Source organism: Magallana gigas, chromosome 7 (assembly GCF_963853765.1).
Source record: "Magallana gigas chromosome 7, xbMagGiga1.1, whole genome shotgun sequence".
NCBI classification, from domain to species: Eukaryota; Metazoa; Mollusca; class Bivalvia; order Ostreida; family Ostreidae; genus Magallana; species Magallana gigas.
The window spans coordinates 37,657,211-37,675,429 of NC_088859.1; the positions used below are offsets into that span (position 1 = coordinate 37,657,211).

At 34.4% G+C, this 18,219-nt stretch overlaps 1 protein-coding gene and 1 long non-coding RNA gene across 2 annotated transcripts in view; both read right to left on the bottom strand.

The window, feature by feature from the left end:
- Positions 1–211: 211 nt before the first annotated feature.
- Positions 212–18,219, bottom strand: part of LOC105331546 (guanine nucleotide exchange factor subunit RIC1) — a 28,696-nt gene continuing 10,688 nt past the window's right edge. Inside the window, exons 13-32 of the mRNA XM_011433788.4 lie at positions 18,004–18,114; positions 17,823–17,912; positions 16,768–16,933; positions 8,177–8,287; positions 7,956–8,083; positions 7,685–7,813; positions 7,488–7,584; positions 7,184–7,305; positions 6,920–6,966; positions 6,655–6,779; positions 6,253–6,395; positions 5,952–6,038; positions 5,747–5,831; positions 5,291–5,561; positions 5,024–5,191; positions 4,816–4,934; positions 4,407–4,592; positions 4,084–4,255; positions 3,397–3,585; positions 212–3,000 (exon numbers count right to left, since the gene is read on the bottom strand). Of these exons, the coding sequence (XP_011432090.3) occupies positions 2,757–3,000; positions 3,397–3,585; positions 4,084–4,255; positions 4,407–4,592; positions 4,816–4,934; positions 5,024–5,191; positions 5,291–5,561; positions 5,747–5,831; positions 5,952–6,038; positions 6,253–6,395; positions 6,655–6,779; positions 6,920–6,966; positions 7,184–7,305; positions 7,488–7,584; positions 7,685–7,813; positions 7,956–8,083; positions 8,177–8,287; positions 16,768–16,933; positions 17,823–17,912; positions 18,004–18,114 (2,790 nt within the window). The 3' untranslated portion in view covers positions 212–2,756. The remainder of the gene's footprint in view (positions 3,001–3,396; positions 3,586–4,083; positions 4,256–4,406; positions 4,593–4,815; positions 4,935–5,023; positions 5,192–5,290; positions 5,562–5,746; positions 5,832–5,951; positions 6,039–6,252; positions 6,396–6,654; positions 6,780–6,919; positions 6,967–7,183; positions 7,306–7,487; positions 7,585–7,684; positions 7,814–7,955; positions 8,084–8,176; positions 8,288–16,767; positions 16,934–17,822; positions 17,913–18,003; positions 18,115–18,219) is intronic.
- On the bottom strand, positions 12,375–16,577 carry LOC105334243 (uncharacterized). The gene is made up of 5 exons (XR_010708105.1): positions 16,172–16,577; positions 14,548–14,590; positions 14,151–14,219; positions 13,724–13,798; positions 12,375–13,467 (listed from the first exon to the last, which is right to left on the bottom strand). It is a non-coding gene; the product is annotated as an uncharacterized lncRNA (long non-coding RNA).

Here is an 18,219-nt window from a genome sequence, read left to right on the forward strand (position 1 = left end):
AAAATAATTTTTGATAAAACTATAAAATAATCCCAATATAAATCTTATTCAGTTATTCTACATGTCAAAAATAAAAGATGTTAACAGTAAATTTTTGAAATCTACCAAAAATAAAATAAAATATAAATCTTATTCAGTTATTCTACATGTCAAAAATAAAAGATGTTCACAGTAAATTTTTGAAATCTACCAAAAATAAAATAAAACTATGTTTTATATATTTTGTTGTTTATTTATGATTATACTGTACAATAATGATTGATCCAATGCCTATAAAACGTTTGCACAATGCACATGTATTAATATCACAATTGTCAAGGCAAAATCAACAACAGAAAATATATGAGAATGAATGGTACATGCTATAATGACCATCTGTGTCAGAAAAATGCATCTCATTCCCTAACAAGCAAATCTTTTATTTCTCCTATAAACGGAACAAAAGAAATGTTGCCAAAATACAGAAATCTTAAAACAGAAAATAATACAGAATTATGATTTCAAGCATAATGTACATTAAAAAATAAGACTTTGTCTATACATTATACACTTAATACAACAGCACCTGTATGTCTTTATTTCTTTTGGCAGAAAACGAATCAAGGATACATTATATAATTGTAAGATGTCTCATAAGTTTCCACAGTAAATCTGATATCGTTTTTGAAGTGTACAATTATGTTTGAACATAATAGAAGTGAGCTTCCATATTAGTTGACCGATTCGAACATAGTGAAGTCTTTGTGAATAAATAATTCTGAGCAAACTTTCAAATTTTCACGTTGTCATGGACAATCAGATCCTGAAATTTTATTCTCTGAAAAATAGAGATGCTATCCTACACGAATGTTCTTATGTCTCACAGCACTGAGTTTAGCTACCCTGAACTGTTGGTATGGTATTCCTCTAATGACTGAAACGTAATGCCCATTCCTGAAATACTTGTAATACATGTACATATGTAACTGACATTTCATAATCAACAAAATCAACATAAATATAAGATTATGATATCACAAAAAGCTGGTAACAATTGAATTAAAATGAAACCAATGCGTGTATATTAGCCTTACATTACACTGTCAGCTGTGAGATGTAAATGTGCTGAGTGCTACTGAATGCTACTGCAAATATTGTTATGTTCAGATCTCTGATATCACTGAAAATACTGCTATAGCTGCTACAGCATAGCACAAAAAGAGAAGAGAACTGTTTTATACTTTCATCCACATAAATTCCTGCAGTGATACAACATTTAAACGTTTTGTTCTGAGGCAACATTGAGGTCATATAAATTATTAAACAAATAAAAACATGGACATAACGATGAGGATCAAGTTACAGATCCAAGATAATCTCACTGGTAGAAGAGCCGTCATTGTACACAACCTACAGCACATTTAATTGGCTAATTACAGAACGTAAATTATCTCTCTGAAATCTGACACATTTATAGAAAATACAACCATATCATAACCGCTGACAGTTTTCACTTTGGATGTACACACTAAGAAATGTTTTACTTATAAGACTCGTTAGTTTGAACCGCAGAAAAACTAATAAAATAATAAAAAACATTTTTAAAAAAATATAATTTGTCTATTTAAATTCAGTTACTATGATGCACATGAAAAATTTCTCATAAATGATGCTATAGAGTCTAGTAAGCATATTGAGAAAAAAATGTTGCTTCACACTGAAAATTATTGAAAAAAAGTTGTTAAACAGATATTGCAACATAATACTGAAATCTAACTTTTGGCAAATGTTAACACGATTGTTGCAAGCATAGCATATCCTGGATATTGTCTATCAATTTTCTTCAAATTCTATGTAAGCCTGACACTTTCCAGTAATGAAAACTGATTTGATAAATCTATGGCACATTGACTTCTTATGACACTTATCAGCACTTCATCTCAGCACTCTCATTTTGTTCAAACAAATATCAATTCAAACTATCCCTGACGCAATGATTTAAAAAAAAATTCCTAACATAAAGGAACACATAGAGGTCTGAATGAAATGCATCTTTTTCAGTGTCAGATTATCAAATCTTTTATAGGTGGTTCAAATGCACATACATGTATGTGAAATCAATGAGATAATGTGCTAGTAAAGTTAAGCATGAAAATAATTTAAAACTGTCCTGTATAGATACAGAACATTGAAAGTGCAACATGTACATAAGATATTAAAAATCTGTCAATGATTAAAACTCTTAATGATAGTCTTTAGAACAGCTCTGCTGCATGTAAAATAATCTGATGATATAAAACTTTAGGTGATTCATTTGTCTACAATTTTTCATTCAAATCTTCCTTCTTCTGTGGTAAGATTTGTAACCATGTGATGAGTTCTTCACCGGCTCTTTTCTGTTGTTTTCTGGAGCCTGTCACTGATTGGATAGCTTGTCAACTACCTGTAGATCTTGCATCTGATTGGATAAGAAGTTTATGCCAGTTTCTTTCTTCTTTAAACTGATTGGATAGAAAAACTGTTAATGTTCATGATGTGCTGGTGATTGGCTGAAACAGCTCTGCTTATTTTATGAGCAACAACCCACAGAACATTATTTTGATTATCCTCACATAAAAAATGCAACTTGACATCTTTTGTCCATCCAATGAGAATGGCATAGATATCAAAACTCTGATGGAAAAAATAAACGGACTAGTTCCTCCACATTAAAAGCTTTGACAAGATGCTGTATTCCTGCAATTACTGACCACCTCACTGTTTTTCAGTGTAATAACTCAAGATATCGCACATTCACTGGCTTTAGCTGGATCGCGGGGCTGAGTGGGGCTAAGCTCGGGGGAGCTGTCTGGGTTCTTGGTGTGAATTGTCTGTAACACCGGGGACAGCTGTTCACTGTCACTGCTCTCATCATTCATCACAGAGGTACTCAGCTGTAATGTCGGTGGTGTTTGTTCAGCAAGCTTCCCTAACACTTGAATCTGCTTTCTGATGAAGTGTAGGAATGGTTTATACCCCAGGCTGAAATGCATAAAATTCATATCACAAATTTTATTAGAAATGTGTGATATCACATAACGTATCTACATTATATCACACAAATGATTCATTTATCTTGTCATTTATTTTAATTCTCAAAATATTGATTTCACAATTTGAGCTTAAGAGGGCTGGATAGTAGTGACCATTTTTAGGCTTTCTTTTCCTCCTTTAAACAAGGAGCTCTAGACACATAGGGAAATGTTCAAATTTTAAAGTTCAACTATTTGAAGGTTTTCTTTACTAAGTAGTAGTTCACATAAATCCAAATATCATATTTAAAATTACAAATCTAATTCTTGATTTGTTGACCATCCAGTCTCCTTGAAGAATACACAGCTTTGCTTGGTTTATATGAGTACAGGGTGTGTTACTGACCACTCAGTGTCTGCCCAGAGTTCCAAGTATGAGATTCCCTCCCTCATCCTGGCCACCATCTCTAGGGGCGTGTCCGTCATGCTGGCGGTGTTCACCGTCCTCACCACAGCCTCCACGTCACGCAGCACAAGGGAGATAATCAGCGCCCACTCCAGACAACCGGCCTCCAATAGAATTTGCAGCAGGTACCTACAATTTTTCAAATACCGGTACTTCAATTTTATCCCTGCTCTTTTAAAACTGATAGAGAGTTGACTGTTATCTAACTTTTATTAGCCCAACTGAGTTAAAGGAGATAAACTGCGTCACAACGACTAATTTTTATTATCTGAACAGTATTTTACCAGAGTCTTTAAATGACCAGTTTGCCACGAAAAATATTTGCAACAGTGAGGCTCTCGCAAACCTTCTGCAAAATTTTGTCGCAGACAAATAAAAGTTTGAATACAGTAGTTTTTAGTACCTTCACTAAACATAAATGAAATTGAAATTTCAAAACTGCAGCCAGAATTGTTGTCCCTGCTTGTCTTGGACAAAGTTCTCGACCAATGTAAATTTAGTCAGAAAATAAGTTCAAAATCAGTTTTAACTTACAATACTTGTCATAATTGACATGAAATATTGTTCTGTCACAAAATTGGCAAAAGACATTAATATATGTACTACATGTATAGGTAGGTCTTTTACCTGAGTTCCATTTCTGACTGGCGGGGGCCTTTATTGGCCATCTCTTGGGACAGAATCTCCAGCTCCGGGGACAGAGTGTCCTGGGAAGAGGACTCAGTCATGTAGTCTAGTTCTCCAAGCAGAGAGCTGGTGTCTGAGATGTCCAGGGTGGTGGCAAGACTGCTTTCCTCAGCTTTATAAAAGTTTAAATTACATAAATACTCACTCCTTTTTTAAACTTTTCTTGTTTTATCATTATATCATATCTTAACCTTCCAATTAAAATTGCTTTATTTGAAAAAATATAGTTTGTACATGTAGTACCATAATAATTATATTCTTACTTTTGATGACCTGGGGCTTTAGTTCTACATCATTAGAGAAGTTCTGGGATAAGTTGAGTGGGGAGGGGGACTGTAGGGTCCCTAGGTACCTATGGTACTCTGTGTCATTGTTGTGTGCCCCTACATTGACCGTGGGGAGGTTCTCTGCATCCAACAAAGATAAGGAAGCCAGACTCGAAGTGGAGACTGTCAAAACAAAAAGATAATCCATCTTTTCAAAATCTTTGATCTTAATTTATAAATACATGTAATTTGGTATCTCTTCTGCAGCAAACCTTTCTTGGTCATATGCAATAAATCAATATTAACCTGTACCTATGGCTGTATTGTACTACAGCTGGTAGTAAATTTGTTCTCATAAAGCCATGCCATAATTGGAAAGAAGAATGACACATGTACATGTACTTACAAGTTTTATTCTTGAGCTGCTGGAAAACATGATATGATAAAATGGGAAGAGGCCACTCAAACTGGTGGTGAATATCTTTCACTGCTCTGACAAAATCCTCAACTTTTGCACCCTTTAATCTGTAAATAAATACCACAACTCATTAAAGTGTTGCTGAGAAAATGTGAAAAACTGATTAACAACTAACTTGTCGAGATTCTTGATATACCTCTCTCTCTTCAAAAATGAGACTAGATGAAAGTCCTCTGTGTTGGCACTAAAATACCCCATGTCCCTTAAGTGATTTGTCTCCAGAAGTTTACGACAATGCCGACAGAGAATCATATCTATGTACATCTGATCTGGAGCCCCTTCTTCCTTTGGCTTGGGTGGTGGTCTGCGACAAAATTAATAATTAAACTTGCTTTTTTTTTTACCGACAAAAGTTTATAGGCATCATTGCTGAAGAGACTGAAGACAATTAAAAGAAACTTACTTTTTGACACTGAATATATTATCGGAGAAGGTATGCTTGAGTTTGGGTTTGCTCCCCTTTGGCACATTTTCTGAGTAATCTGCCCCTGTCATGCTGGAGCTTCGCAGCCTGTTGACATTGCTAACATTACTAACGTTACTGACAGTGGAGAAACTGAACCCGTCTGCCTCCGAGGGCATGATGGGAGGACTAGGGACCCCAGAGTGGTAGGACTTGGAGGAGGGAGTCCTCGAGGAGGTCAAAATCGGAGGAGTACTGGCCTCTGAAGGATCTAAAAATTCAGTGCAGTGTGTTTATGCATTATTCAAATATTTTTTAATTCATAGCAAACAAAATCATTACTTTTTTTTTAAAGAAAACTGTAAATATAAATATTCAATTTATTCAAACATCTCTTATTTCTTAGTGAAAAAATTGTATTTTAATTTAACAATAATTTGATATGATCAAAATTACCGATTGCCTTCAAAAAGCGGACTAGATCTCGAGCAAGATCCCACTTTCCCCTCTCAAGTGATTGATCCAGTAACAAAGTGGCATGCTGAAGCAAACGAAAATAAAACCTGATAAATGTGCCCCGTTCAACATTGACACTAATGATATGGAAATCCCATGATGCAAACAAATTGTCAAATTAACCAGGTAACCATGTTTACGATACCTGTCGACTAATGATTGGCCGCTCTAAATTCTGTAGGATGATGAGATACGAGGCAGCAGTCTCCAACTCCTCACTCACGATACATTGCTGAAATATCACCATAATCACATTGATTTGATTTAGTGTTTCCATAAAACATGAAAATACACTGTTCTGGGAATCATTTTTACTCTCAATATTTGCATTCAATATTCATTGACAAATACATATACGTAGATTTTTTTTTCCACAAAATTTTATTATGCAAAGATAATTTCTTGTTATTGAGAGCAAAAAAATAATCATATGACATTGTACTGACCTCAAACAATTCTTTGGGGTTCCCAACCACAGAGAACAGATGGGGCCACAGAGCAACCTCTGTTTTCCTAGCACAGTGAACAATTGTTTGTAGAAATTCTGGAAACTCCTGAATGAAGGCAACGACTCTGGGCAGCAAAGGGTCTGTAAAATAGAAAAGGCAGTCAGGGTTGTATCATATACTGCATCAAACGTCTATTGATAAAATTCTGAACAGACAAACATCACTGCCCATTTCCATTGAGTGACACAATTGTTTATAGAAAATCAACAAGACTTTCTCTAAAAAAATTCACTGAAATTATTAAATTGTCAGAGCGCAATTTTTACGCTTTCTTGCCAGTTTGAAGAAGTCAAGAGTAGGACATGGAATTCAATTGTGTGATATGTGCAAGATTCATACCAGGAATAGGCTCTTTTGATGTGGCCTCAGCTTCTAAAACTTCATGCAACAACAACTCCAGGACATGTGGGAAATAGGACAATTCTGTACAACATCTGGCTAAATCCAAGGCATTCACTCCCAAACTGAAAGTAGGTTATACAGTTAGACATACTCAAAGATTGCTAAGAATAACGATATATGTGCTTGTATTGAAAATGTGAAGCAAGAAATAAATTCGAATAATGAATACCAGTGAATATCTTACAAACTTTGTTAAACTTACTTTCGCCGAAGAAGTTGTCTTAGTATGTGGTGAAGGTAGATTTGACTCTGTTTAAAAAGAAGAAGTTGTAATGGAAGTCAACCAAATCTAGAGATCAAAAGTGTGGAAAAACACTTATAAAAACAAAACCAAAGACTTTACCTTTTAAAACTTGTGTGCTTAAGAATTCTACTTATAATAATTTAATTCCATTTAATTTGTAATTTCTAAAAAAAAAAAAATTCTAGCAAAGTGTTAAATCTAAATGACTGTCAAACAACTCACAGTTCTCTCCACGATACAGAAGGGAAGATTTTGGACTGATTTCTTTGTATCTTCACTGGGAGGCTTGTAAGTCACACCATCACTGGCTGCCCCTAATATCACAGCATCCTCAAATAAAACAGCTGAAATTGTAATAAACATGATCAGAATCAATCATACATTGAAATAATTTACCAACATGATTTCTGCAAAATATATCAGCACTACAATTAACATGATTTTAATTTTTCAAAATTAAGATTTTGTCAAGTCCAACTTGTAAAACTATTTTGCATAGGATATTCTAATTTAGTTGTCTGCCTACCTAGAGGATATATGTCTACCCTGAATGGCAGCATGATGCGCTTCGACATGAAGTTGTGAGTTTTGCCTTCATGTTTAGGATATAAAGGTAACCACACCTGAAATTATCCAGAATGAAAGAAATTAAACTTTAAGTCAATGAAATGGAATGTACATGTACAAGTTGTCTATTTCAGTATCACTGTCAGTTTCTCTGACCTTCATCCCCTGGGCCCCACAGCCTAGCCACAGTGCCTCCATAAGCTGGGATTTACTCTGATTTGTCCGAGAAGTGGACCACATATTCTCTACATTAGTTGCAACCACAGCTGGAGCTCCAAAGGATTGCTGAAATAATATCAAATTTATTCCAGTTAACAATTTACTTTCTTGAGTTTAAATAAAAGTTGGATTTTTATATATTATTCCAATTCTGATAAAGTTTCTTTTTACTACTACAACACAATTTTCTTAATCAAAAGTGACCTACAGGTTTGGCTTTATTTTGTTTTGCCTGGACCTGTGCCCCTGGTTCATCTCTCTGAAACATCAGCAACTTTCCAGCAACATTAAGCAACAAGCACTCAGAGTCTCTGCTGGGCTGGGCTGATCGACTTCCTACAACAAGAGATTTTTCATTTCATTAATTAAATTAAAAAATGGTTTATATTTAACCAAGTATTTTCAATTACAGAGAGAGATGGACCTTACCAAATTTCTCTGTCCTGAGGGAGGTGAGAGCCAGCCCAGATACACACACAGGGTGGGGGATATAGTTCCCCAGGGACACCTCCTGGATCTTTATTAACTCCATCAGAGGATCTATGAACACAAAGCACATCTTTAAATCACACCCAAAAGAGTTGCAAAATACAAAGCAACATTAAACAAGAGGCCCATGGGCCACATCGCTCACCTGAACAGCAGTTCCTTGTAACATTACATTTCGTAGCATATGCTTTTTCTATTTTAAACATTGAACCCCTTTCTGGGGACCCAGTTATGGTCCGAGGTTTATGGTTGGCTTGAACAACATAAACAGTAACATAGGAATGAAAATGTGTAGCACTGCGGTAGGACCGCACGTACACAACCTGAAAAACTGAACGTAGCAGAGTTCCACTTCAAGAGAAATAACTCTCAGACTGTACAGAACATCAAGAAAGATAACTCTTGGTTCCACTACATTAGAGTTTACACAATTTGAGGATCCTTGCATAATAATCTCACAAACTGTAGCATTATAGTTCTCGAGAAAAACTTTTTAAAAACATTTTCAATATATCTTTCTATGTTAATCTTTGAACCCCTCTTGGGGCCACAGTATTAGTCCAGGGCTAAAGTTTTAATTATTTGGAATCTACATTATTTAAGGATGCTTGCATAGTTATCTCACAAACTGAAGCATTATAGTTCCCTAGAAAAAGATTTTTCAACATTTTCCCTCTATATTTCTATGCTAAACTTTGAACACCTCTTGGGGCCACAGTATTAGATTGAGGTCACAGCTTTTATAATTTCGAATCTACACTATTTGAGGGTGCTTACGTAGTTATCTGACAAATTGATGCATTGTAGTTCTCGAAAAGAAGATTTTTAAACATTTTCCATATATACCGGTACTTCTACATTTAACTTTAAACCCATCTTGGGTCCCTAGTATTAGTCCAGGGGTCACTATTTTAAAACTGTCGAACCTTCATTATCCAAGGTTGTATGCATGATAGTAATCTCACAAATTGAGGCATTGTAGTTCTCGAGAAGAAGATATTTTAACGTTACCTTTATATTTCTATAATAAACTTTGACCCCATCTTGGGGCCCCAGTATTGGTCCGGGGGTCACGATTTTACCAATTAGGAATCTACATGAGCGAAGGCATAGAAATTCCACAAACTAAAACATTGTAGTTCTTGAGAAGAAAATTTTTAAACTTTTCCTTCATGTTTTTTAAAATGTTTAAATTTTGAACCCCTCTTGGTGCCCATCAATTGTCCGGGAGTTACAATTTTTTGAATCTACATAATTTAAGGATGTACATGTATGCATAGTAATATCCCAAACAGTTGCACTATAGTTCTTGAGAAGAAGATTTTAAAACATTTTCCTATATATGTTAAAATCTAAACCCCTACTTGGGCCCCACTTTTTGTTCAGGGGTCATTATTTTTACAATCTTCACTATATATACAACCGTTTGTGTATGTATTGGCATTTTTGGTGAAGTGGTTTTTGAGAAGAAAATTTTTAAACATTTTTCATATGTAGTTCTATGTTAAACTTTGAACCCCGCCTGGGGCTGCAGTTTTGATTTGAGGGTCACGATTTCTACAATTTAGAATCTTCATTATACAAACAAGCTTTTGTGTAAATATTGGCATTTCTGGTGCAGTGGTTCTTGAGAAGAAGATTTTTTAAACATTTTCATAAGGTATATCTATGTTAAACTTTGAACCCCGCCTGGGGCCCCAGTTTTGGTCCGAGGGTCACGATTGTTACAATTTAGAATCTTCACTATATATACAAGCTTTTGTGTAAATATTGGCATTTCTGGTGCAGTGGTTCTTGAGAAGAAGATTTTTTAAACATTTTCCTGAGGTATATCTATGTTAAATTTGAACCCCGCCTGGGGCCCCAGTTTTGGTCCGAGGGTCACGATTTTTACAATTTAGAATCTTCACTATGTATACAAGCTTATGTGTAAATATTGGCATTTCTGGTGCAGTGGTTCTTGAGAAGAAGATTTTTTAAAAATTTTCCTATGTATTTCTATGTTAAACTTTGAACCCCGCCTGGGGCCCCAGTTTTGGTCCGAGGGTCACGATTTTTACAATTTAGAATCTTCACTATATATACAAGTTTTTGTGTAAATATTGGCATTTCTGGTGCAGTGGTTCTTGAGAAGAAGATTTTTAAAACATTTTCCTATGTATTTCTATGTTAAACTTTGAACCCCGCCTGGGGCCCCAGTTTTGGTCCGAGGGTCACGATTTTTACAATTTAGAATCTTCACTATATATATAAGCTTTTGTGTAAATATTGGCATTTCTGGTGCAGTGGTTCTTGAGAAGAAGATTTTTAAAGACATGCACCCTATACTTACTGTTTCGCAATTATCTCCCTTTTGAAAAGGGCTGTGCCCTTTATTTTTACAATTTACAACCCCCTTTCCATAAGAATGCTTTGTACCAAATTTGGTTAAATTTGGCCCAGTGGTTTTTGAGAAGAAGTTGAAAATGTGAAAAGTTTACAGACGGACGGACAGACGGACGGACGGACACACATTAGGCTATTTATTGGGTTCGTCAAGTCCAAGTTCTGTTGGATATTGCTTATTGGATATGAAAAAACCGTACATACGAGAGTGTAGTTTTTGGGTTGTAACTGTTTTAATCTAATTGGGTAAATATATTTAAGTGTCCACATTTATTGAATTTATTTTTAATTTTTCTTTATTCATTCCAAATTAATGCTTGTTTTATTGTTTGTAGGTATATTGTGACAAAACTGCAAATGTTTTGTGTGAGGCAAACTATTTTTTTGTGAAGTTGTTTTGCTAAGATAAAAAAATATTATTTCCTTCTACAATTCACCTTAAAGTGCTTCCTTTTGAAAAGCATGTTATTCATTACAAGAAAACTAAGCAAGTCTTATGATAAAGTCCCATTCATATTTGATACAAACAAGTAGCCAACAGGTATTCTACTCCTGTCCAGCTTCTCTTGGTTACCTGTATCCTATCAATGTAAATACAACCCAACAAGAATTAGAAACCTGTCCAAATCTTCTTGATTACTTATTTTCCTTAAATGGAATGCAACCTAATAAATATTGGACACCTGTCCAAATCCTCCTGGCTATCTTTCTTTCTTAACTGGAATACGACCCAATGAAAATCGGACACCTGTCCAAATCCTCTTGGTTACCTGTCTTCCTTCAATGGAATACAACCCAATAGAAATAAGAAACCTGTACAAATCCTCCTGGCTACCTTTCTTCTCCAATTGGCATACAACCCAACAATAATTGGGCACCTGTACAAATGTTCTTGGCCACCTTTCTTCCTTAACTGGCATACAACTCAAAAAGAATCGGACACCTGTCCAAATCCTCCTGGCTATCTTTCTTCCTTTACTGGAATACGACCCAACAAAAGTCGGACACTTCTCCAAATCCTCTTGGTTACTTCTTCTTCCTTTACTGGAATACAACCCAATAAAAGTTGGACACCTGTCTAAATCTTCTTGGGTACCATTCTTCCTTTACTAGAATACAACCCACTAAAAGTTGGACACTTGTCCAAATCTTCTTGGTTACCTTTCTTCCTTTACTGGAATACAACCCAACAAAAGTCGGACACTTGTCAAAATCCTTTTGGTTACCTTTCTTCCTTTACTAGAATACAACCCAATAAAAGTTGGACACTTGTCCAAATCTTCTTGGTTACCTTTCTTCCTTTACTGGAATATAACCCAACAAAAGTCGGACACTTGTCCAAATCCTCTTGGTTACCTTTCTTCCTTTACTGGAATATAACCCACTAAAAGTTGGACACCTGTCATAATCCTCTTGGTTACCTTCCTTCCTTAACTATAATACAACTCAACAAGAATTGGACACGGTCTATATCCTCTAGGTAACCTATTTTTCTCTAATTGAAATACAACCCAACAAGATCTGGACACCTGGCTCTCCAAATCCTCTTTGTTACCTATCTCCCTTAACTGATATATAACTTAACAGATATTTGGAACATCTGTCGGCCTTTTTCTTCAATATCTGTTCTCCTGCATTAGAATACAACCCAATCAGTAGAGGGCATTTATATAGCCCTTGTTTTGTACTGAAGATTCCTAATTAAATACGAGGAATTTATAACCACATTGAATCACAAGAAGCAAATCTCACGAGATTTTAACATTTCGTTTTTATTTTTCAAAAAACAATTGGCATTCATAAGCATTATAAGCATTAAATAGTTCAAATATTTTTTGAACACTACATATCTGGTCTAGAAACCTTTACAAATATCAATTTATGATAGGTCAAGGTACATGTACCATCATTTTGCAACTACCTGGCTGTTATGCAAATGACAATTTAGCAGTTTTTCTAAGCATGGATCTTAAATAATTGCAACATGGCCACAGTTCAAGAAAATCCAAGCAATATAATGAAAATATTTTGTCCACAAACCTTCAATTCATCTACCACAAAGTATATGTAATTACCAAACTAAGAGGTGTCAACTTTCTTTTGTTTTTATCTTCAAAACACAGAAAGATAATAATCTAGGCTTTGATACAAAGATATATTTATGACAAAGGGCAAACGGTGTCTTAAATAAATCAAGTCCTTAGTTACAAAAATTGGCAATCAGTTCCTTTAATAAAAGAAGTTCTCATCAAATGAAGAAAATCCATGAAAATACTACAAATAATTTTATACTACCATAATGCTAAATAAATTGCAATCTTGCAATAATTTGACTTGATCAAACAAAATTCTCATCAAATGTCCAATTAAATGAAAATGTACTTTTGAATGATAACATTCTCAAACTGATTACATCCTTTCTAAAAAGATACAATGCATGTCTTTCTCACAATAAAAGAAATTACTATTGATTCAATTTCAGTGAAAAGTATGGTAAACGGTGATGAAAATGAAAAAAAATTGTCTCAAAACTAAAAAAATAAAAATTCACTGTAATAAGAGCAAGGAGGAAGATGAAAACAAACATCATTACATAATTAAGTTTTGCTGAAGGTTTTGGATCCAAAAACTGTCAAGGTGGTTTTATTTTTTATTTTTTTTTGGGGGGGGGGGGGGGCAGACTCCACACTTTCTTCTTTAGAGTTTCCCATAGCTTATTATATTAGCTCTGCTTTCCTCTATCCACATATTGCAAGTTATTCTTCCTGGAGTGGTGTTCGAGATCAGACATTCTCTGAAATATTCCTTAACCTCCTCCAGTTCAGCCTCCGTCCATTTCATTCATGCTGCAATGAAACAAGTTTGTACGTCACATGAAATATGTTAATTTAATAAAGATAGAAAATAAAATAACTCAAATCATATCTTAACAAGGACTGAAAAACACACTTGGCCTAGCTCATTTACAATTAATTACTTTGCACACAAAGTTTGACTGATAATATCCTGTTTGGATGGAGTTTGAAATTAGAAAAGTTAATTGAAATAATAGATTAACTCAAATCAGTCATGTGGTATGATATGAAGAAAAAAAATATTTACTAGATGAGGAGGTTTTCTTTCCTCGAAGTGATGTATCCTCTTATTCATCTTCCTGTATGTCTTCTTCTTCTATCACTACAAGAAAGTTTTATTCAATTAATTGCAACTGAAAAGTGCTTTTTCCCCAATTTATCAAGTTCCAGAAACCAAATTTTCAAACACCTTTACAACAAACGGTTTACATCTAACTGTTCATCAAAGGAATATAATCATGATGGTGTAAACAAGCAAGCAGTAAAAAAATGTTCATTACAATTTTTTTTCCTTTGTCTGCATTCACACTGAAATATTAAGAAAATTAAATACAGGAATCCATTTCTTAAAACTTTTGAAATAGCAAATTAATGTGCTTTACACTTGAAGATAACATGCATTAAGATGTTTCTAAGAAAAGAAAAAAAGCACAAAAAATATTACATACACTTACTTTTTTCCGTCAAGGAACATGCTCCTGGCCACCAAACACCCCCATCCAGGAGAAGAGCTACAGCATCTCCTGAAATACAAGGAAATCGATTAAAAAAAATTTCATAAGGTTTGATCATTGTGTCATGCTTCTGCTTAAATTCAAGCCAAGGTTACATTCACTATTTATTTGATGTACACCTGTCAGTGTTCTAACCATAGAAACTTCTTGTTTCTTTATGGCCATTTAATCTAGAGTTTAAAATGCAAAGACACAAATACACCTGAATTTACAAGTGTAAGATACCAACAATCATAGCAGCTTGGTCCTCACAACACGCTACCGCCATGTTCTTTACCTTCAATTTACTACAGAAAGTAAAATATTTAATGTGGCACGTATCATTATATGCTCTTACCTTAAAATTAGCACATCTTTTGTTCTCTTGGTAGTTGATCCACCTGTGCATAATAAAAATGAAAATATATCTCTATATTTATACTTATAATGGACTTACTGATTCACGATATCCAACAAAAAAATTGGACAAGCGATTTATTAATATTATTTTACCCAACAATGTATTCATCGTCAAAAATATACAAGATGTTAGCATAGTATAAAAATTCATAATCCACATTTACGATTTCTCACTTTCATAAATAATATAGTTTTTAATATATAGCCTGGTATAGTGTTAAATCTAGGATTTGAAAAGGGCATGTTAAATAATGGTGAAAAGGGCACTTTTCTCTGCGGTAAATATTATAAGCCTTGCAAGAGGCACCTTTTTTTGCGGTAATATTATAAATCATTAATCCTTGGAAACAAGCGTATTTTAAGGAAAATTTTGCATCGTAATCAAATGTGACCTCAAGATCTGTAATGAAACAATATTATTGTACAAAAAATGATTTGCTTTTGCATTCACATATTAAGTGTTATTCAATATTTTATTTTCAATTTTTTTTCTCTCTTAAATTGATTTACATTTATTTTCATCCCTTAGAACAGTCTGACTAGTTTTAAAGTATAATGCATTAAACATTCTTTATTTCATTTAGGCTATATGTAAACTTGAACACATCTGTATCCAGTAATGAATCATAGGACATGTATAATGTAGACAATATTCTCTTTTGAGAAGTAGACAGGCATAGCATGAGTGTAGACTATGCCTGTCCACTTCTCAATCAAAAGAAAATAAGTAGACAACTGAAAATTATTAAACCCTTTTTACCACAGAAATTTGGATATTGAAATTGTTATTTTAGGCTTTTTAAAAATCAAGTGGCATTAAAATCTGCAAAACAATATTGCAATCTTTTATTATGAATTAAGTTTCTGCATTCTTCAAGAAGTGTAGTTACGTTTTTCGGGAAACAGAGAAAATTCTGGTTAATCTGACGATAGCTTAAAAGCTTAGCTAAGAATAGGAAAACTTCACATCTAGTTTTTTTATTAAAATGTTTCTTTAGTCAAATCATGGTTTTAGATGCCTCGGTGTTGAAATTTCAAATTATCTCCATAAAATATATTCTTTTGTGTTAATTCTATTTTTTAGATAACCTTACGATGTCTCAGTGTTAATCTAGCTTGTACAATTAGCCTACTAATTTCAAAGAGATAATACAGTTGTTATTTATCAAATTATTGCACCAGTAATTAGGTGTCAAATCACCCATTTAACAGGACGGCTGTGTATACCCCCTCAGCTTGGGCCTCTCTATAGTGTATTGTCTATTGTCTCAGGTCACTCGTGTGTGAAGTCCAGCAAGTTCGGGTTTAACTTTGCAAAAAACAGAGGCTAGGACAATGGTGGTTTTGAATTGAATTTACTTTCAATAAAAAAGGCATCCGCTATTCAATGTATGTTAAGACGATCAAGACAGAGGAAATTCGAAATACACATAAGTCCTTTTATTACTATAATTATCCGGATGTAGTTCAAAATTGATTAATAAAGTAATATATCCTTATGTTTGACAAAATGTATCAAAGCAAGACTTATTTTTAAAGTGTGAATAAATCAAGAAACTTACTTTTTGGATCTTGACCTCGTGCTCACTATGCCTTGCAGACGCCATTGTTGTTGTGTGTGATATCAAACGCTTGAAAGAACAAGATAAACGGAGGTTGCTTTTCGGAACTCTCGGGAGTTACTATGACCGCAGCTTAGCTAAATTTAGTGTTCCGAAAGTATGATATAGAAGCGAATACATGGTGCGTCCATAGAAGCAACTTTTTCAGACACTTTATTGGACAAGTCGCAGTGTCTAAGTTTTGTTGGGTACTAACTTTCATGTACCCAATTAAGGCATTTTAAGTAGATTAAGCGACACTTCCTCTTGGGTATACCCAATAAGAAAAAAGTACCCAATTAGTACCAATTAAGTATAAAAAGAACCCAATACATGCACTCTCGTAAACACGGACGGACGGACGGACGGACGACGGACAACGGGTGATCAGAAAAGCTCACTTGAACCTTCGGTTCAGGTGAGCTAAAAACACAAATATTTCCCCCCTTATTGTGATCATTCAACAAATTTATGTAGTATCTTGTCGCTACTTTCCATTTAAATATTTACATTTACAAAAACTGTGAAATAAAATCTGTAGTTTTAAGCCATCTTACTTTTTTGAGAATTCTTACGCTCCATATTGTACAGCATAATATGAGAATCTATGCAGAAGATGATGAGAATATCTCTGAATGTGTTGAGCAGCAGAATCTGAGAGGGAACCTTGGTGATCACAGCAAATGTGTTGTCTAACTTAGTGTTCTTTGGATAACAGCGGATCTAAAACCACAAATATTCAGGTTAAATCAAAGTACTGAAGTACTGACGGGAGTTGATTTTATCGATTATTATTCATTTTAAAATCAACGATGTGTTACTTTGCTTGGCAAGTAGTTTATAATCTGTCTTTGAATTACGCACATTTTTATAATATGAATTCTCGGACTTTTCCGACAAGAATTTTGAGGAAAACCCCGTATGAATCGTGTTGTGTAATGATTAAAGATAGAATTGAATCCATCAAACTATGTATAAGTAATCGAAATATTCAAAAATTGTACCGATCCAAACAATAATGAACTCTAGTCTCGTTCAACCAGATGCCCGGCTGTCTCCGTAAATCTCCAACAAGCAAGAGAATGTGTACACCAGGTCACGTGATAGCTTGATGACGAGACCTCTAAATATAGAATGACTCTCTGCTTGGCGGAGATTTACAGAGACAGCCGATGGTTGAAAGAGACTTTATTGAACTCTGGCGTATGAATACATACGACTGAAAAAATATACCTAAATTGTTCGTACTATTTAACATCTGACTATTTTCAAGGTATTCAAAAATAAGTTTCTTAAAAACCAATGCTTCAAGATACATTACATCGAATTTATCGATTATTTTCAAGAACTAAATCTTGTCAGCGGTGAAGATTTGTGCTTAGGTCTAAACACTGTTTCACTTTCGGTTTGCCAGAGTAACTGCATAGGAGAGTTGATTAAAATCAACTCCCGAAAATCAGCAAATGTACAAATATCAATCATGGACCATAAGTAATTTTTAGATTCTACAGATATGACATATGTAAAACTCATTGGAATTGGTCTTCAATGCAGATATAATATTCTCAATTGATTAACAAGACCTTTTTTAGCATTCCAAAATGTCCATTACCTCGTCCCTTTGCCCAATAATGTTGTAACAAGCCACACAGATAAAATCCTTCCACCATGTCATCCCTCCAGACACAACCAAATCCTTTTCCTAATGAACAATCAACAATTAAAAGGTTATATTTGTCTGTACTCATTAAAAGTGGTGTATTTTGTCAAAGACTTAATACAGTTACATGTACCTGTGTTTCGTTGCCAAACAGTTTCCACTTTCGGGTGGAGAATGTGTAATGAGCCAGCCCTGTCTTACCAGCCACGGCCACACACTGACCCGTCTTGTCCACTGCTGCATACTGTAACAAATGTGTGTACATTTTTTATCAAAGCCTCGTGTCCAACAGGGATAAAAATACAAGTGTCTAATAAGTACAGATCATGTACTGTACATGTTCTAGTGC